General features: G+C 34.5%; 1 protein-coding gene across 2 annotated transcripts in view; it reads left to right on the forward strand.

Annotated features, from left to right (window-relative positions):
• Positions 1-21,969, forward strand: part of RICTOR (RPTOR independent companion of MTOR complex 2) — an 85,947-nt gene that overhangs the window by 21,086 nt on the left and 42,892 nt on the right. For both annotated transcript variants that reach the window (XM_065860422.2, XM_071802616.1), the window contains exons 4-13: positions 5,840-5,904; positions 11,145-11,276; positions 12,286-12,349; positions 15,931-16,057; positions 17,005-17,174; positions 17,424-17,491; positions 18,555-18,622; positions 19,943-20,025; positions 20,679-20,766; positions 21,755-21,845. In XM_065860422.2, coding sequence (XP_065716494.1) covers positions 5,840-5,904; positions 11,145-11,276; positions 12,286-12,349; positions 15,931-16,057; positions 17,005-17,174; positions 17,424-17,491; positions 18,555-18,622; positions 19,943-20,025; positions 20,679-20,766; positions 21,755-21,845 — 956 coding nt within the window. The remainder of the gene's footprint in view (positions 1-5,839; positions 5,905-11,144; positions 11,277-12,285; positions 12,350-15,930; positions 16,058-17,004; positions 17,175-17,423; positions 17,492-18,554; positions 18,623-19,942; positions 20,026-20,678; positions 20,767-21,754; positions 21,846-21,969) is intronic.

Genomic DNA, 21,969 nt, shown 5'->3' on the forward strand with positions numbered 1-21,969 from the left:
CATCAGTCAACAGGATTTGTCACTGTATCTGCAAGAATGATATTTTTGTATGTACCTTTCTTACCTGAGATGGAATTTCCTTTTCCTTTGTCTTTCCATTCAAGAGGAGTGTTAACTAGTGATATTCAAATCCCCACAACACCCAAACTCACTGTGCAAAGTACACTATATATGTGATAATTTTCAAAAATTCACGTTTCATTCATCAAATTTTAGCTAGTACTTCATATTAGTAAAAACCTTAACGATTGTATTCTTGGCTCTGTGGCTGTAGAACATGGGCTGTTCCCACTTAACAGGCATTTTTAACAGGTTATTTTGATTCTTCTGCTCCAAGAAGTTGGCATTCCCAGTCTTGTGATACTCAAGCTGTGGAAAGGTATGTTTTGTTCTGCATTGCAGCAGTGGCAGGCTGATTTTTCTCATCTGCCGCTCATCACTTAATAAGCGAAGCTGCAGTTTTGTGGGCAGGAACGTTTATGAAATACTGCCTGGATTGTGTTAGACACAATAGTATTGTTCCTTTCAAACCACCTGTATCACTATTTAAGCCAATCTGAGTTTTGACCTGAACACTGAGTTATTTGACCTCTAGTAGGTGGTCGCTGATGGTTTCAGTTCACAGCCTTGGTATGTGCCTTGGGCTTCAGTAAGCAGAGTATAGTTACCCATCTTTCATTTATATAAGCAGCTACACTAAGCACCTTCAGGTTTCCCAGCTTCTGCTGATTAATACCAAAACATCATGGTTACTTCTTTGGGCTTTTCCCCACCCCCATGAGAAGCAGTGAATGATAAATTACTGAAAACCAGAAGGAACTGTACAATTGTGTTTGCCTAATGGAAAACATCTTTTGGATTTGAAGTATTCATTTAGAATCTTTCATTGTAGGTTTATCCCACTGTTAGTTTCTGAGAGATCCTTTTATGTTCTAAGTCTAAAAGTGTATTTAAACAATAAACAGGAAAAAAAGTCCAGAGATTCTGTTATAGGGGTTTCTAGTTTTCATTCAAAAAAGGTACTTCTTGAAGGACAAAATGAAACTTGGATAATTTTAGCTTAAACTTAGTAATTGAATAGTGTCAGGAATACAGAAAAATCATATTTTCAATCTGCTTAAACCTAATTCTTTCATTATTTAATGAGAGTCTACTACTCTGCTGTATGTATCTGTTAGCTTTTGACCATGCTGCTAAATTTCATGAATGGAGTTTGGGGCTACAGAGGCTTTCATAGATTCCTTCTCTGTCTGATTTGTGTTCTGCCATTTTAGAGTCATGGCTGTGCTTTGCAAAACTCAAGTATCTTAGAATCTGAATGCAGTATTGACTGGCTGTAACATTTATCCAAACAGATAAACCACTATGAGCAAAACTCATTATGAAATATGTAGCAGGTAGGAACAGAACATCTGCTTTAGGGGCATTCAATTGTGGAACGAACCTGGAGAGCTAATGGGTGTAAATCCAGAGACTGCAGTTTCAGCTGGGTCTTCTATTAAGCCTACAATCTACTGTGTAACATCCTCATAAATACTATTAGTGACTGTTCAAACTGTATTTCCAAAAGTAGAGTATAATAATTAAATTTTGGATTCTACCTAGTAATTGCTGTGACTCTTCTGTTAAATATAAATTTGAACAGTCTCAGTGTGCACTGATGTTGTGTGTGCTGTTGACCTCCGGTGGTTTTGTTGTTTTGAGCTACTGTTTCCAAGACAAGTTGATGTGGTATTCATATTGCTATGACTCATCCAAGTAGCATGAAAAACTCATAGCTGACAGTAAACATTAAAAAAACCTTCAGTGTAGGTTAGTTGCTGTATGGCCTAGCAAAAGTATCATTTTGTTTTAATAATAAATCATACCCTACGAATTCTGTGCTGTTCCCATTCATTTACTATCAGATAGATTCATAGAATCATTTAAGTTGGAAATGACCCTTAAGATCATCAACTCCAACTGTTAACCACCAACCTCCACCGCTAAACCATATCCCTCAGCGCCACATCCACATGTCTTTTAAACACCTCCAGGGATGGTGACTCACCTTCCCTGGGCAGCCTGTTCCAATGCTTCACGGCCATTTCGGTGAATAATTTTTTCCTAATATCCAATCTAAACCTCCCATGGCACAGCTTGATGCAAATATCAATAGTTTTGCGTTTTAGAGTTGACTTATTGGCAGTTTTAACAAGTAAAGTATACTATGTGTGTATGTATGGATGTAGATGTACAAATACGTGAAATTTATGGTGTACATATAAAAATACATACATCTTATATATGAGACATGCAAATACACATATTCTTCATGTATGTAATTCTGTGTATTTACATGGTATGATAATCCATTGACATTTTAGCAAAATATAGCAGATTTTACCAAACTTGTGCTGCTTGCCTCCAAACTTATACTACAATAACATGCATATGAATTGTTAAATGTTACAGTCAAACATATGACAGTTATTTGGCTTTGTCATGAATTTGGACATCTACAAAAATCCCTGCATTTGGGCCAGAATTATTCATCTGCTGCTTAATGTTGTTTGAAGGTGAAATGAGAAGAAAGTGTCAGAGGTTTCCTTTTAAATATATGTAAGACCAGACATTTATAATTGAGCAAATACCCAAAGCACTGAGACAAGCTAAACAGTATCTTCTTTATAGTCGCTTCTATGACTCCCTCCCCCCGCCCTTTTAAACATATATATATATATATCCAACCTTACTTTTGCCAGTTGGTTTTTTTTTTTTTTCTTCTAGACTAAATAAACCAAATGGCTCAACCTTCATGGTGTATTTTTTACCTGCCTTGTGCATTTTTTTCTGCTATACTTCTCCCAGTTTGTCTGCTCTTAAAATGTGGTGCCCAAAATTTTGTTCTTCATGCAGTGTTGGCAGCAGCCTATGAAGTGGAAAAAAAGTCTCTTAAACTCAAACATAATAAGTCCTAATAGTATTTCCAAAGGTAAAATACCCTCCCCTTTTTCTTTTGAAATGATATCACGTGAACTCATTTAGTTGTATAGTTTGTTGTAATTTCTAGATCTTACTTTCCTTTTGAATTTTTCATTTAACAATCTGTTTTCTGTACATGTTGTATTTCTCTGCTGATTTCCTTTCAGTTATTATCTATTAATGTGTGGTACCCTGAAGGATATGGTACACTGTTCCTTTTATTAAATTGTATTTTCTTATGGAATTTGGACACTCCTTTCAAATCACTGAAAGATTTTTAATTCTGATCTTGCTGTCAGTCTTTTTTTTTCTTTTTTTTTTTTCTAGCTGGAAATCCTGTAAGTACACTACCATGTGTAAGTTGCAGACAAAGCCAATACTAAGTAATGGTGACCCATTAGAATGAGAGCAAACTAATAACTAAAATTGCTAATCTTGTACTTTTATTAGCCAATTTTATTTTTTCATTCATCCACATATATCCGTGGATGCCATTGAACACTGAGAATAATTATCACATTCAGAAATTTGTATCTACACAGCAGTAAAACTTGATGAAAGTTATATATCATCAGGTTACATTACTATGTTTGAGTTTCAAGATAAAATCAAGTTCCTTTCTAAGTCACTGAGGGTGTGCACAATTGGAGTACATATATAGAGGAAAACGGTTGGTGTTGAGGAGCTAATGACTGCTATGTGTATTTGGTAAGGGTGAACAGTGACAACTAGACTGGAGCTAGTCCAGTGAACTGAATGCTCTTTGGCCATTGCAGCACGTTAGGTGGGTTCCTGAACATGTCATCTGCTTTAGTTTCATCTCGGGACCACTCAAGGTGCATACCAGTAGTAAGTGTGATGATAAGAGGCTTGCTTCAGAAATGCACTTGTGCGCACAATAGCAGCTTTCTCAAAATGTTTTTTTCCTATTTCAGGATTATAATTCTGTCTTCTTTTTTAAAGTACAAAAAAAGACTGTGGAGGATAATCTGGTATATTAAATTAGGATTTCTCCTTTGTCTCGGAATGATGGGGAGAGGTTTAGGTGAATAAATGGTGAGCCTAAACAGCTATTGATGTATTTGTCTGAAACTGAACAATGAACTGTTTTTACTCACTGTCTTCTCACACTGTTTTGCTTACACTCTACCAGCCAATTTTTACAGTTCACAAGATGTCAATAGAAATGCTAAAGCAGCAGTGGTGACCTTAAGCAGTCCAGAAACATGGCATAAAAATAGATTGATGCTAGGAAGTGACATACTGTCGTGACCAGTTAATCCACCAGTTGTCTAGTTGTATTATCACTTAAGTTTGGGAGGTCTGGGGAACGAGGTTCTATAATAACTTTCCTTATGTTTTGTAATCAATTATTGTTAAGAAAAATACTTCGATTAACTTAGACGATATTTTGGCTCAGAAAATCTGTCTCACTAATATCTTTGGATTTCAGCATTATCACTATGGATTTTGCTCACAATGTGAAAAATTTCTTAAATATAATGTGATCCTTAGAAGAACTTGTAGTTGTTGAACGTAAACCTAAGTATTGTTTGAAATTTAAATCAGCATGCTAATAAAATAGGCTTACTTAAAAACAGAGTTTCTGTGCAATGTGTTGTTTTTTCAGATGGAGGTGAACAGTAGAATGGGAGCATGGAACATGTTGAATATTTCAGTTTACAGTAGCCTTAATTTAACTGTTCGTTTAGTTTATTGTAAGTGTCTTACTGTGAACAGTAAACACGTATAAAGAACGTGGCACAGGGTTTGATATATTTTAATACTTTCAGAGCATGAGGTATTCATTAGTTAAAACAAAACATTCCCAAATTCCTCAGTGAGGAGAAACTGTTAATACTGTGCTGGCCCAGAACTGAACACATGCTAGTTTCAAAAAAGGAGGACAAAGTGCAAAGCTGTTGCAATCAGTATTAGTCACTTGAGTTTTTGGAAGTGCTTGGGAAAGTACTTAGGGATTTGGACATAACAATAAAGTATTTTATAATTTTAGCTGTGGATAGTGAATGAGATTACTAGGAATTTCTTCACTGCTCTTACAAAGTAGAACAGCATCAGCTCTTAAAGAAAAGACGTTTTTTCCTTTCCTCAAGAGGCTAAAACACTGGCATACACTAGATTGCACCTTTTGAGATTGGTTTTTTCATATGGAAACTGCACTTGTAAATCTTCCGTCATGTGCTCAAAATGGGTAAATATGGTTGAAATGTTCAGAACTTGCAACAGTTTATGGATGTTTTTTTGTGTGCATATATTCAATCTTCGTGTTGATTTTTTTTTTTTTTTTTTCCAGAGGTACAAGTTCTATGGAATTGATGGCAGGCCAGGCTAGATGTCAGTTATGGGACATTTACCATAGGCAACTCATGACTATTTTTTTTATTCCCCCCCGATGCTGCCGCCAGCCTGTGCTGCTGTGTCAAAACATGACAGTGAACCATCAGTGTCTAACCTTGCTTTGAAACTCTCACCTGAGCCCTCTTTTATAATGCAGATGTGCTTAGACTTCAGTCATTTCCCTCTCTGCTCAGGTTACCAAATGCTCAACCAGTGGCTTTTCAGAAATGAACTTAAAGACAACAAGAGGAGCAGTCTGGAATTGAAAAATTAACCAGTAGGCAGCTTGCACAATTTTGCAAGCTTTTCTCTGAGGCACCATGAGTGTATGTGTGTCTGGCTTATATAGGAACAGAGCACTGACAGCAGAAGTTCTCAGGGAAGTCTCAAGTTAGTATGCTTTCCCCTGACTTGAATGAAATTCCTGAGATTTTTTTGAAAGCATTGCGAGAAATCTTCAGTTTTACGTAATAATTTTTAAGAGTTATAAGCAATAGATGTTTTCTTTTATTTTCAGCTTCTTTGTAATACTGGCCATGCTGAAGAAAAGCTGGGTTTTACATATGACAGCATCATAATATGGTAAGTAGAAAGGAGCACCAGAACAGTAATAGCAGTTGTTCAAGGTGCAATATCATTTTTATTTGTAGTTTTAAGCTAGTATTTTGTATTTCTAATGTGTTTGAAATTTCATAATGCAAACATATAACTGACAAGTGTTTAATGAGTAAAATCAGAAATATATTATTTGCTTTCAAGCAAAGAAGGGGAAATAACCTCCAAGTTAAAAGCGTGGATTTCTGTATTCTTCATAGATCTAAAAATTTCTCTAAATATGTCAGTACTTGTAGAGAGCTCTGTGAGTAAAAATTGTTCTGACAGAATTTAGAATATGCTCTTGATGTAGAATCAGAATTTAAATATAAGCTTTTTATGTTAATGCAGTATATTGATGTGTCTTTCTAGCATTGTTTTCCCTGCTACTAAAATACTCAGTGTATATACATTCAAGTGGAATTTTCCTACATTTTGTTACTATTTCTGACAATCAAAAGTACCTGGTTATTTGCAGAACTTCTGTTTGTGTTTTTATACAAGCATTGCTAAATTTGTCCTGAAGCTCACCATTGGCGGAAGAAACAGCTAAGATCTAGTATTTAGGATGATTTTTGTGTTCTTTCAATTTAGTTATCTGACTTAGGAAAGCAAGCTTAGAAAAGCCAGTGTTTCTTTAAATAAAATGTTGGATAAACTCATGTAATTTCTTGTAGAAATATTGGAAGTTGTTTTCTTAAATAGAACTAAAAAAGGACTAAAAAAAATATTTTTTAAATTAGTGTATTTTGTGAATGCATAGTTCTTGTAATCATTAATAGGTTATCATCTGATCATATTTATGTAATCTGTTACAGTGCTTTAAGATGGGACTAATCATCATTGAAGAGTATAACTTAAGAATTCAGAGCTCCTTGCCAAATATTTTTAAGTACAAGTCTTAACAGGTTTTGCAAATACTAGTGTTTATTCATATAGGCAGAAGTTCACAGATCTGCTAATCCAAACACAGTTACAGATATTGATAATAATTGATAAGGAATTACAGATGTTGATAAGAGATGAAATGTTCTCAGCAGACATGAAGAATAGCCCCCCACTTAGAAAAATGCCAAAATTGGCTTATCAAAAAAGTGAAAAGACATACAGCAGGAAAATGATGTTGCTTAGTGTTGTTGCTTTGATCAGTCCAATGGTTTCTCTTGGTATGTACATGAGAAACAAGATTATTCTGCTATAGTGATAATTTTGTAACTCAGGGATAGCACACAAACAGTCAGATTTTAACAACTATAATTGTGCTGATTGGTGGTTCTTCAGAAATATTTATAGGATGGATTGTTTTCACAAAATGTGGACTCTGCAGGCAAACTTAGAATTTTACTCTACAGAGTTACAGCCATTCTGAAGTAGTATGCTGATTGCAGATTATTTTGCTATACAGCATATAGCCATTCTGAGTGACTTGCAAATACTGTACTTTTAAAATAATTTTGGAAATGAACTTCAGGTAGGCTAAGTACAATTGTTTATTTGGAAATCCCATGTGAGTTCTGTAATTTGCTTTGCTGATGTTCTGGATTTTATCTTAGATTTCCATAGGGAAACATTTTTGTTCTACAAATCAAACCTGGTTTTCTTTGAAAACTTGAAAAGTTACTTGGATGCAAGAAATACTTCGAGTGTTCTGCATTTGTGAAGTATGAGTGGCTAACTTTAAAGCATTAAACTATAAGGAAATCAGTGATTTCTAGAATAATTATAGATTTCCTGTAGAGTTCTAGGTTCAAGGTCATTAATCTTGATAGAACATTTACCCAAAGCAAAGACAGTTGCAGTCTGTAATAATTGCAGTTATTCTCAGGTTAGAGATCTGAGGCTTTTTTCTCCTTTTAGAATACTGTTAGTCCAGATACCTGATCATAGTTTCTTCCTGTCAGGAGGTAGAGATAATAGTGACACATTTTGTTGTCATTCCCAGTAGAGATGGGTCTTCCTGTTCCGTACCATTGACAAATGAGAGGAAGCCTTGAGCCATGAAGAAAATGAAGTGTAGGCCTTAGAAATCTTTGAGGTCTTCTGGTTAACATGCCAAGACACTTTGGCTGTAAAAGCAGAACTCAGAATATTTACCTGGCTGGATCAAATAGAGATTTGCCAAAACCTTTGTTTTATTTCTGTAATGAGAAGATGAGATGCTTTACAAAAAGCTGTGAGGATGATCCTGTGATAGGTAGTGAATATCTTTAATTATTTCATCCTTTGTTAGTTCTTCCAGACCTTTTATCAGTCTTAATGTTCATCAGCTTTAATGCTGTCTTAAGAAGTTATTTTCATTTTTTCCAATGACACTTAAAATACTGGGACAAGTAGTGTTATAGCTACTTTTTCTCTTTTACAATCATGATGTCTTTTTGGCACTTTCAGCCACAGGTGCACATAGAGTGGGCATATCAAAATAATTTTCTTGTTCTGATGGCTTTTTTAGAATCATACAGTGTGGATTTATAACAGAGTTTTAATCCTGATGTGCGTTAAGTCACATCTAAACAAGACAGTGGCAAAAATTCAGGATTGTAACTATGCATACAGATAATTTTTAAATTCCCTTTAAGTCTCTCATAACCCCATCCTATTCTCATTAATATGAAGAGCGTTTCCATCTGCCCTGCCCTCTTCCTCCAAATTGATAATTGTGTATTAAATGCTGCCTACAGAAGGAGATTGTGAACCTGGATGAAATCAGGACAAAAAAAATTGTCAGTATTCCATTGACCTTCACTCTTTGAATTAATCTTTTCAGATTTGCATTTGTGAAACTACTTTCCATCACTTTATTATCTCTTTATGTCACTTAACACAGTCTTAAGAAATACCTTACGCCTTTTTATACACTATTGTAATAACTCCTTTCCAGTCTTTGAAAAGATTACTAGAATATAGTTTATGTAAACTCTTCTGAGTGCTTCGTGTGGCTAACCAGTTTTATTTTAAGGTGATTTTATTTTAAGATCCTAAACAGTCCTCTGGATGCCCTTTGGAATCCTTTTTCTATAGACCTGTTTATCACCTTTTCTTCTTCTTGACCACTACTGTTTATAATACAGTGCTCATGAATATATGTAGATAGTTGATATTAACGTTCTTTACAAACACTTGGATGTGATTCTTCGTGGGCTGCTGACAATACTTACTGATAAATTTCCTCCACGTCTTTTGCCATTTTCATTTCTTAGTCTAACTCATATTTTGTATAGTAAAAAAAGGCTTTAGGATAGGAATCTTCATACAGCAATGACTTAATATGAAAGAAACGTCTTTAGAAGGTCAGGTTTCTCTCAGGTTTTTGCAGTTCAATCATTGATTGGTGGGTTTTTTGTTCAGTTTTCATTTTTAATGGAGAGCTTTCGTTCAGCCTTGTATACTTCTGTATGTGATTGCTTTCATTGGACCTGTGTGGATTTTATGGCAGTGTTAGGTATACATCTTTCTGACTAGCGACATATTTTTATTGCCTACTCACTATTTAAAGATAGTGACACATCCATTTTGGTACTTTCTGCTTTTGAATGCTGAATCTCCTGATAGTGTTGTCCTCTCTAGTGGTTTCATTGTTGGCAGTTCTATCTACAGATTAACAATATCCTCCCCTTGAGAGTTGTAGAACAAGCTTTCAAAGCGTTATTTCCTTATGACAAACTATTTGTCTAAAACTTTTTTTGATCTGCCATACAAGAAATATTTTCCTCTCAAATATAGAAGTATTGTGCTTTATGTGATGAGAGGAAAAATACCCAGATTCATTACTTCTCTGTCCTAATAAGAAATGTTGTGGATAGCAACAACACAATTTGTATGAGTAGTGGGTAACTTCTGCCCTAAAAGGAAACTCTACTGAAGCGTCTTGAACTGGTCTATCCAAACCAACTGCAAATTGCAAGGTAAAAGTTGAAATAGAAAAACACTGTGGAATAGAACTGAGTCTTGTGACTTTGGAAATACGTCCCTCTTCTAGTTCAGCTTTTTAGAGGAAGATTTTTTCTTAATCTCACAGTATTGAGAATCTGTTTCTTTTTTGCTTCTAGTTCAGCTTGAACTAAATGAATAAAAGCAATTAGTGGCACTTTTTATGTAAAGAATCATATTTGGTATTACAGCACAAATAGTCTTCCTGAGGTAATTCCCTGCTTGGTGCTAGAAGTAATAATCAGTTGATCTATATTTGTATATAGTATTACAGCCTTTCTACTTTGACTAGATATCACCTGAAAGTAGGTTCTTGTTTATAGTGACTTTCCACAGGCCAATTAATCTCCAAAAAGATTCAGAAGGTTTTTGACCTTGGAGTAGGCATGACAATCTAAGAATAAGAAAAGAAAAAAAGAATCCTACTAAAATATGTCACTGCAAGGTTGGGGGTTCCCTGCCCCCACCCAGTGTAGTCACAGAAAAGGGCCAGATCTTTGAGGGCCTTCAGAAGAGCACTATGTCACTTACTATTTCAAACTCCATCTCTGGAGGTTTCCAGTATCTCATTTCTTTTTACCTAGATAGGAAATTTAGGAAATTACATTATGAGGACAGCTGTGTTTAGTAAAGCTCATCTCAGTGCAAGCAAAATACTTTTGAAATCTGTCTAAAGAGATTATATGTTAATTATATAAGATGATATGTTTGATTATATGCTAAAATGAAATCTTTAGAAATCTGTACTGTGTGGAGCTACTTAACTTATGACTGTCAGATTTCATGTAAACATAACATGGTGCCATAAAATCTTCAGTAAACACTGCATGTAATTACTTAAGGTGCAACTTTGTCTCTAGTAGGTGTCAAGACTTTGTTTTGAGGACTGCGGGTTGGCAGTCTAGCACAGGATGAAATGCTGTCTACCTTTGAATTTTCTTGGACTAATATTGTGATAAGCTATTTTGTCAAATAACAAGTTGTATACAGGTCATGGTCATGTATCATTTCATGAATGTACAAACTGTTATTTGGGGGTAAAAAAAAAGTGTGGCTTTTTCAGATTAATTTCTACATCTGCTGGCAGGGTGAAGGTTTGCCTTCTAGGTCATGCAGGTGAGTATCTTGAAGACAGAAAATTAATACAGAACATCGATTATTTAGTATTGTTATTGTTGTTGTTGTTGTTATTGTTATCAGACATGTTATTTTAAATGAGCAAGTAGTAGCTATGTGTCAGATAGTAAAGTCTTACCTGCTGCTAAATAATAATTTGTCCCCCTTTGTTTTCTTTGTTATAGTCTGAGGTTAGCTTTACTAAATGAAGCGAAAGAGGTGCGAGCAGCAGGATTGCGAGCCCTCCGTTATCTCATTCGAGACTCCAGTATTCTCCAGAAGGTGCTAAAGTTGAAAGTGGATTACTTGATAGCCAGGTAATTTTTGTCTTCCATCTTGTTGTAAGTTGTACCATTGTAAACCACTTGCTTTTTCATGCTTGAGACATGTGAGGAAGTGTTTTTATATCTTCTTACATGCCATGTAGTTTTATAGAAGCCATTTTTCTTCAGTATGAATAACATCCTCTAAAAATAGAAGGATAATATATCACGTGCTAATCCAAATAGAACTGTCCTAATGTTTGATATACTCTGAATAATCTAAAAAATGTCTTAACGTTTTTCAGTCATAAATGCCATTAATCATGAATTAATCTGTGGTGCTATTAGAAGGTTGAAACAGCAGTAGTTTTCATGTCTTAAGTTGTTTTACATGAGTAGTTGTTATTCTTTGTATTATAGTGCTTTGGAACCTCTAGCACAAAGTCAAGGCTAAAAAACAGTTCATGCCCAAGAATTTGTGATCTAAGTATAACCCATGACATAACAAAAGAAAAAATACCAATGAAAGCTAGCAATGAAATAATATCAGCATGATGAGTAGATCTAAATATTAGCATTTCTAGGGCTTCCTTTGTTAAAATCTTGTTGGATTTAATATACTGATACAGATGTGTGTGTTTCTGTTTAGAAATATATACGCATAGTCAGTTTTAGTATGCTGTTTAATTTTATTGGAGCAAAAGGACTTTTCTGATCTGAGAACATACACAAAACATGTTGATGTGAAACATTACAAATACTATGTTTAGTCTCATTTGAAATCACAAATGCAACTAGCTCACAAAATATTTTTGAAGCTGTTTTGTCTTGCCATTGTAAATTCAAGAATGCTATAGTGATTTAATTATAACGAAGGTCACTGAAAAAATATAAATGAAACTAATTGACCAATCATAATGAGTATGCTTGTTGAAAGGCAGAGTTTTTAAACAGTCGTAATATTTTCTTCTGTTTATTCAATTGTATAAATATTAACACAAGATGTTAACAGCTAAGATGAAAGTGTTACTATAAACAAAATGTGTTTTTTAACTTATTTTAGGTGCATTGACATACAGCAGAGTAATGAAGTAGAAAGAACACAAGCACTTCGATTAGTCAGAAAGGTAAAATCTAACTATATATGGTCTTAGCAGCTATACCAGTCAGCTGTGCTGACTCCTGGTTTTCTCCATCAGATTTTTTTTTTTGCAGTCTCTAATACTTTACCTTACTTTATCAAATGAGAAGAAATTGCAACTGATAATTCAAAAGAGAGAAGGAGGGGTAATGCTAAGCATTGTTTTGATTTTAATCTGTCACCACTGAAAACCTTAAGTAGTAGACTAGAAAAATCTTGCTGATTTTCCTGTGATAGGGATCAAACTGGACAGGATCCAGGAAAAAAATACTGAATGATAAATGCAAGGGTATAAGAACCATATTATTAAGTTTCATCTAATGATTTAACATTATTGTATAGTGTGTTGAAGCATCTGTGGACCAAGGATGGGAAATACTCTGACATTTGAGAAATGAGGCAAATTGCCTTCACTGGAATAATCAGTTGAAGGAATGCTTCTAGCCTTGTTGCTATATCCATAGAGGTTAATTCAATTAATAGTTCTTTTCTCAGATACACAATAAGACATAGATGGTCTGTGGTGGTTACTGTACTGTGTGCCCATGGATATGAGGTGTTTGAAGCTGTGGTAGCTGTGTTTTAAAGTTTGTCTTATATACGGTTACTGAAGGTATTTTTTCCAGGCAACATACTATTCTGCCTGTATACTGGACTTTGCTGTTCTTTATTGTGGCTATATTCTTCTACTGAGCATCTTAGGAAGAACTATCAAGGACTTAAGTTTGAAGTAGTTAGAAGAATTGTTTCCCAGGAGCACTGTGTGTGTTTGAACTGTTCTGTGTGGCTACCAATAAAGTTAAATGCCTTTTTTGTGTCCTATCTGGGCTCCAGCAGTTAAGCGTGTGTTGGCATAGAGGAGTCAGTACTTTAACAGCTCTCACACAAATTACTGTGAAACACATCTCAAATGGCAAGTTTTATGTTTTCTCAGTCTCACTGTTACCTTACTCTTGTTGTTTTCCCATCTCTCCTTCTCCCTCTGTATCTCAGACTTAGTGGTTTGATACCAGGATTCCTGAAAGATTATATGAAGTTCTGGAATAAATGAATGTCAAAGAAAACAATCAGAATTAATTAGTTTGTGTAGAAAATCATTTACTGTGAGCCATGGAAGAGCTTAATAGAGCTCCATGAGCATTACAGAACTATTGTTTTCAGTTTCAAAGTCTGGATGCAATTCTTTATTTAATCTCATCTTTGATAGCAAAAATGCTTATGTCGGAATGTCATAGATAGAAAACTTTAAAATATTCTCTTGCTTTCTTTTCTTCCATTTCTTAGAGTAGAAGAACAAAATATAAAATACTAATCCTGTTTCAAGAATTTTTGAAAGGTACTTAATGTTTTGGTTTTTTTTTTTTTTTTTGAAGTGCAGGTTTAAGTAGCATAGGAAGAGAAAATAAAAACAACTTCAACCCTTTTAAACTTGGTTTCTGATACTTTTTTTTTTCTTGGAAGACTTTGAGTGGTTACATTCTCTTTTGACTGTGATCACCTTTACATTTCCTAGTAAGAGCTTTGAATTTAGCAGTATCTTCAGGTATGAAAAGGATGGCATAAAGTTGCTTCAGAAAGTGTGGTGGTTTTTTTTTTTTTTGTCTAACAGAAGCCAATAGGTAGGTAGGGTGTTTTATTCTAAAAGCAGAAGTCGGGATTAGGTTGCAATATGAACCACCTTCCTCTTTTCTAAAGATTAAAGACCGAATTCATAGTCTTACTTCTTTTGTCATATCTGCTTTTAAAGTAGCCTTGCATCACTTGTCCTAGGTCTGTAGAATTCCATTTCAATATCTAAGAGCAGAATGAAGGCAAGTCCAAAGGTTTGTATGTATTCTACTGATGCACGTGGGATTGCATATTAAAAGAAAGAAGTCTTTCCTTCTCATGTCTTAAAACCAAAGAAAACAATGAAGCAGAACAGCCTTAAGAGTCTACTTGTGACCTCACACTAAGTACATGTCAGTGTCTGTAAGAAAAAAAGTTTTAATTTTGTAGGGTAGATTATTACACCCATTCTGTTGCTAATTCTTCTTCCTTCATGTCATTGTAAAAGTGAAAGAGCCGCATGGGTGGAGAAGAGTTTGGGTTTTTTTCTCTTTAGAGTCCTACCTTAAAGCTTCCTGTTTTGTGGGTGATAACATGATGCGCAAGAAGAAATTTCTCAAAAACACATGTTAAAAATAAACTTGTTAAAGTGTTCAAATATATTTTTCATAATGGTTGATCTCATTTTAACATCCTTTGTAAATAGGGTAAAACAATCTTCTTTGTCTGAACAAATACCTAGAAGACATCTGAGGGAGCTGTAAAATTCATATAGAACAAAATAATTTTTGAAAAATAATCGAGATAAGCCTACTTTTGTTGGAAACAAAGGGGGTATTAAACAAAACCTTTGAAATCTAGCCAAAAATTTTTAGATGTTTGATGCATATTGAGTATTTTTTTACATCTCACTTTTTTTTGTTAGTAGAAAAAAATGTGGCATGGTTGAGTGGACTGAAACAAATTGTCTTCCCTTTTTAAGCAGTCAGATGAAAAACAACAACTTCGTCTTTACTAACACATCATTTAGTCATGCTCATGTTCCATAGTATAGGGTTATGTATATTTAAATTTTTCAAACTGTGAAAAAAACATGAACAAACAGCTAATCAGCCTTTGGATTTACAGCCTCATTTGGGGGAGGGTGAGGAGTGGTGTTATTGTTCTGGAGTGGGTTTTTTGCCTTGAATGTGTTCACGAGATCTTGGAGCTTAGTCTGGTGTAAATTTTGAGGATTTCTGTGATGCAGGAGCTCTTCAGTAGCATAAATGAACGTTGACTATTAAAATCTGTTCTTCTGTTCCGTCTCAGATTTATTGCTTGGTTTTTTTTTTTTTTTATTTGAAGAATGAGTTGATTCATGGATGCATGTCTTGTTTTCATATTTGCTTTTCAGTTTAACATGCTTAATGAGTGTGTGTGTGGTTTGTGCCGTAGCTATGTAACAAGAAATTGAATTACTCCACAGTTCTAAGATCGGGTACTATGCAAGAGGACATAGGGTTATTACTGACAGTTGCCTTCCAAATACTACAGCAGCTGCTTCTGTTCATTCAACTTTTTTGTACTCTGCAGCAATCTAAGGCTCTGTGTTCTGAAGGGGAGATTTTAGCTTTGGCTAATAAACCATTGAATAGGTAGTCAAGAATCTGCTGCGATATGAATGAGTCTTTTAGAAGAGTTTGTAATCTACTATGTGTCATCGAATAGTATTCTTCCTTGCAAAAATACATTAAAAAGGTAGCCATAATTCTCTCTGCAACAGTCATCTTTTTAACCCTTTCTTATTATGATAAAATAATATAAAAAAGAAAAAACTGAAGCGGGAAGAGAAAGATAAACTTAAAAACAAAAAATTCCAAGAACAAAATAAATAGTTTTGAGGATTTCCAGGAATAACAAAGTACTATATCAAGTGGTCTGTCTGGTTCTATCTAGGAAACAGAATGCTGGTGAATCTGTGAGTATATTTAGAGAAATATGAAGAAACAAGAAGGCTTTTTCTTTCATTTTTGGCAGATGATCACTGTGAATGCTTCATTGTTCCCCAGCTCTATTACTAATTCTTTGATAGCAGTTGGAAATGATGGTCTTCAAGAAAGAGACAGAATGGTTCGAGCATGTATAGCCATTATCTGTGAACTAGGTAAGATAATTGCAAGCTAATTAAGAAAAAATTGATATGATTGTCATCAGTTTTCTAAGAGATTCGGTTCTCTGGGTCACATTAAATAGATGGTATTCAAATAATTAAGAGTGTTTGTTTAAAAATTAATTAGATGTTAAACGTTCTTAATGTCGGTTTCCTGGATTTTAGTCATTAGTTTGATATAAAACACAATCACTTTAGCTTGAAATCAAAATCTCTTAAGTGAAGTACCTGAAGATTTCAGGTGCAGATCTTTCCTTAAACACTTGCCAATTTTTGATTTACCTTAAAAATATTTCCCTTCTGCACTTGATGTTTCTAAAACTAATGGATTGGAAACAAGGAGAATTCCATACATAAGATGCTGACAAATGTGCAAGAGTTCAGAAAACTACAAAGGATCTCCCTTTAAAATTTACAGTGGGTTACTTGGCTTCTGGAAGTCTGTATTTGTGTCCGTATAAAAGCTCTCTGGACAGTGGTTTATACTGACTCCAAACACTTGCACATGGGTGCTGATTTTTAAACTTTTTAAAAAATCTGTCAATGAGAACTTCAGCAATATTTTCAAGATACAAATTTTTGTTTTAGAGAAATAAATTATCTCTTTTGTATTCTAGTATAAATATTTAATCTGTGTCAGTCCAGTGAAACACAAAACCTTTTTGCCAGGAAATCCAGAAACTGTTGTATGGAAACCTGGTTGGGAAATTGTTGCACTGTGATGACTGACTGACCAGTATTTTTGTTCATGATAAATTAATCCAAAGTCTCAATTCATTACTAATATCAGTCAGTTCCATCAAAATCTTTACATGTGCCTCAGCAGTGTTCGGGAAGAAAAAGGGATATGTACTAAAGAGAGGACATGTTTTTCAAATTGTAAGCCATGACATGTTATCTTTCCTATCGCTGGTCAAAGTGACACGTTTTTCTTCATTTAGCGCTTCAGAATCCGGAGGTGGTGGCTCTTCGGGGTGGTTTAAGTACCATCTTGAAAAATGTGATTGATTGTCAGCTAAGCCGAATAAATGAGGCTCTGATAACCACAGTTTTGCACCTCATTAATCATCCAAAGACCCGACAGTATGTGCGAGCAGATGTAGAATTAGAGGTAGGTTCAGTTTTACTTGTTTAGTGACAGAAATTAAACATTGTATTACTAATTGAAATGTTTAATTTTCCTCTCAGATTTCACCCCCCGTATTAGTGCAAAATGTTCAAAGTGTAACATTTTAGGCTAAGAGCATGATGATTTATAAAGCTGGAATAACATGACAGATTGGAGTGGGACTGAGGAAAGGGCAAGACCCGTTTACCTGTGTTCTCATGTGAAAGTAATGCATGTTTTTCTTTTGTTCAGCGAATTTTAGCTCCTTACACAGATTTTCACTACAGGCATAATCCAGACACAGCAGAAGGACAACTCAAGTAAGTGTTAGTGCTGCTAATTGTGCTACCAGTTGTGTTCATGGTATTGGAATTAAACTGTTTTCAAAGTGAAAAAGCAATGAACTAATACTAAACTACTTGAAGTTGAATACAGTAGGTTAGAATGCAGCCTTCTGAAATATTGTTAAGCATTTAAGATCTAAAAGGGCTTGTTTGGTCTGGAGAACAGAAGGTTGGGACACATCCCCCACCGTCAATAGCAGCCTTTCTAATATGTATGAAGAAATTATAAAGATGATGTAGACAGAGCCCTTCATGGTGGGGAATGGTGAGAGGAGAAGAAGCAACAGCAAGAAATTGAAATAAGAGAGATTCTACCTTGATATAAGGATGGAGCAGGGGGAGGGATTTTCTCTGAGTCCAGTGAAGTGTTTGGAACTGGCTGTCCAGAGAGGTCCTGCAGCCTCCATCCTCGATTGTTTCTCGGACGCAACTGGATAAAGCCTTGAGTATAATGTGGTCTGGTCTCATAGCTGACAACTTTGTGGTGGAATTTGGACTAGACACCTACTGAGATTGCTTGAATTACTATTTTTATTATATTTATATTATATTTATCTGTATTACATGTTGTATATTATATATTTGTATATCATGTATTATATTAGTATATTTTTTTTTATTTATTTATTATCAAAAGGCATTACATGCATAGATCTGGGTAACGGAATAAGGTCCAAATCTTTAGGTATCTGCTGTAGACTCACTGCCTATGGAGATGCAGAATGATTCAACCAAACACATGTATGTGCTTAATTTGGGCTGTTACCCTCTTGCAGTGGAAACTCTCCTGAAAAAGGAAAGTAACAATACTTTAAAAACCTAATCTTTGTGTAAGTGTTTATATGCATTGGATAGATGCATATACACATTACATATCTGCATACACACAAGACTTTTCTTACTCTGGATTCTGTCCCACATCGGAAATCTCAGTTAACTGCTTTTTACTTGCTATGTAACACTGCTACTGTTACACTACATAACACTGCTTGTTTTATAGTAATTAACTGTATTGTGACATTTACTGTTTTAATGACAGGGAGGACAGAGAAGCTCGGTTCCTAGCTAGTAAAATGGGAATAGTGGCAGCATTTCGATCATGGGCAGGTAAGATTTTTTTCTTTCTTTGACGTTGGATGACTGGATGGAGAATTTTACTGTGTAGTATAAAAGAGTGGTTCGTTTAAACACATAATCTGTTTCATTTGGTGTGTCTAAACTTCTGTCAATACATTATTCTTCAGAGCTGATGGTTTCTTTGTCAATTATCCTTATGTGTGATCTTCTCATTAGAGGTAAAATTGGGGTGTGTAGCAATGACTGGGTGCACCCAGCTCTATTACTGCATTGCAACTGGGATGTGGTCACTATGCTCTTGGAAAAAAATTCTCTGAGGCACACCGTGAAACATATTTAAATGTCCATAGTGTGTTAGTGACTATGAGTGCTTAAGTTCTTGTCTTAGAATTGAGTATTTTCTTCAAGTTCATATAAAGTACATGTCATTAAATAAAAACTTGTTAGCAAAAATAAATAAATCAGTAGGTGAGATTTTTCATCTTTTTGTAATTTTTAAATAAATAAGGTTTGGATTTATTTGTAATATCTAAGACAGAAAGGTGTACAAACCTGCAGGCTTTGTTCATTTAAAGTTGCATTTTGGAGAAACTTTTATTTTCTAGATAGTATGTTTCTGTAAGTTTTAGTTTATTCTGTGAAGCAGGAAGGGAAATGTTCAAGGATATGGGCAAAGTTACTGTCTTTGCAGCCATATTTTTAATAGGGACTGGTATTCTGTAAAATTTAGCATCAATTTAAAGATTTTCAGTATTAATTTTGAAATATTAAACTAATTGAGTAAAAATACAGTGTGAAAGGAGCAACCTATAAGAGAGGCTCCCAGATTTTAGGCGAAGTTACATCTGCTGTGATGAAACTTCTGGAGATGCGCAGTGGTCATTTGGGAAAATGTAGTTTAAAATAGTGCACAGAGAATGTTATTCCAAGTATGTTTAAACTTGCTGTTTAGAATTCACCTGAGATTAAAAGAAACTGAATAATTTGTTAGGCTAAAATACAGCTTTTGATGGAGAAACTACCAAAATGATGCAGATCTTTCAGTTTAATATTCATCCCTTATTGACAATTTCATCTTTTCTTTCTGCTGCTTATTGCATATAAATGTTTTTGCAGTTAGTTTGAAAGTACTGTTCACAGTAATAAGGGCAAAAGTAGCTATAGCTTTGTGATTAGAAAGTTTTATTAGATATTACTGATGGGAGAAGAGATAACATTATAAAGGCGAAAATATTTTTGATTAGTAATTTTTATCATCTGTACTTGTGATCAGTCTGGAAATCAAGTTTATCAGTGTGTCTGTTTTTTTGTTTGGTGAAGGAATATCATTATGTATTTAATGTTTTCTAGGTATTATCAGTCTGTGCAAACCTGGAAATTCTGGGATTCAGTCTCTTATTGGGGTACTCTGTATACCAAATATGGAAATACGGGTAGGTGGTAAATATTTAATAGCAATATAGGAATGATATTGGATGTTTCCGTTAATGTATTCGTAACATTTTAATGATTTAGTGGTTTAAACACAGACCCTAGTTATGCGACCACTACTGTTGGGTTTTTGACCCCCAAGTTCAAGTCTATAATTCCATTATAAAATTCCTGTGATGATGGAAACATACCCAGTGTGTCTAAGAGGAGGGAATGCAGGAGACAAAGGTACATAGATTAATTTTTGCTTTTGTCACAAGTCAAAGCAAGTTCATAGTAGCTGCAGTTACGAGTTTAAAGCATAATAATCAAAACTGAATTAGAGAAAAAGAGAAATGTTTCTTTCCAATTACCTATTAAACCAGTAAGTTGGCGGTGGCAGCAGTAACTCTTCTAAAAATTTATAATCCAAATAGCCTGGACTTCTGTAGAATTCATAGTGACAATAAGGCATGGTTCTAAAGCAAACAAGCCCATTTCCCTTCTTCTCTCGGTTATTTCAGTTTATGAAAATAAACATATTATCAAAAAAAAAAAACCCTGAAGTAAAGACACCAGTTTTAGCACTCTATAGAAATCTTCAATATTAGTAGTGAACACAGGACAATTTTTGTAAACCTATAAAATTCATATCGTGTGGTGGTTTTTTTTGTAGCGAGGTCTGCTTGAAGTTCTCTATGATATATTTCGCCTTCCTCTCCCTGTAATCGCAGAAGAATTTATTGAGGCGCTTCTCAGCGTAGGTAAGTATATACAACCTGTTGACATAAAAATTCTGTCTGTTAAGCTCTCCTACAAATTTGAACCATTCAGTGTTTCCCCCATGTTGTAAATTACATTAGTGTTAACTGTTTCATTGCTGAATTCACTGGATGCTCTGAAGTCCCATTTTAAATTCTTTGCCAGCTGTTAAGTGTTGTAAGTTTGATAGAAGAGCAGCAGTGGAGCATAATGGAGCATTTACACCAAAGACTGTAAACACATTGCTACAAAATAAGACTTCTTTGAAGTGTTAGAAGCATTAATAATGTAACAGTGTTACTGAATGTTACAGAAAAAGAGTATTTTCTTTATCTTTTGTATCTGCTAACTACCTTCACTGCACTTCTGCTGACTTCTACTTTTCCTGGAGCAAGTGTATGCTTTTTCATGTCTTTATATTTAGCAGAATTAGTCTTTTATCTGTATAATTACTCCTTTGTAAACCCAGGAATATCTTCTGCTTTATCTCACAGTGCAAAAGTATGACCCCCAAAAGGAGCAAGTTTCAGCCTTTAATGTTCCAGAAATGAGCTTCTCGAAACTCTGGTTATAAATGTTCTGTCATGCAGTTGCTTATAAAAGCTTTATCCTTGTTCCATGTTTATAAGTAAATAAGTTCATTCTTTGTTGCAAACTTTCTACTTTGTGACCTATGGATGTACGTTATAAAATTTTAAGTGTTATGATATTTTCTGTTAAACAAGTTTAATGTGTTTATGAACTGGAAATGTCATTATTTTGGTTCATACTTACATACAGTCTTTTTCCTGGCATTGAAGTTAGCCTTGCTTTGTACAGGAATATGGATTAGATGACTTGTTAGACACACCTTTTGACAAAATGTTCTATAATTTGAAACCTGAAATAACATTTGTTGGCAAGAACTATTACTTACTTACTGACAACCGTTAAAATAACACTATGAAATCCAGTGTTATAATGACCGTTGTCCGTATTTTCTTATTTTAGATCCAAGCAGGTTTCAGGACTGCTGGAGACTTTCTGATGGCTTTGTAGCTGCTGAAGCTAAGACCATACTACCCCATCGAGCCAGGTCGAGGTAAGCATTTAATGAATTTAGTATAAACCCTTGGTTTTGTTTTGTGGCATTGTTGACAAAGTATTTCTTCTTTTTTTGAAGACATAGTAAGAAATGAACTTTCTAAACTGTTTCCATACTTTTT

Source organism: Patagioenas fasciata, chromosome Z (genome assembly GCF_037038585.1).
Source record: "Patagioenas fasciata isolate bPatFas1 chromosome Z, bPatFas1.hap1, whole genome shotgun sequence".
Lineage (NCBI taxonomy): Eukaryota > Metazoa > Chordata > Aves > Columbiformes > Columbidae > Patagioenas > Patagioenas fasciata.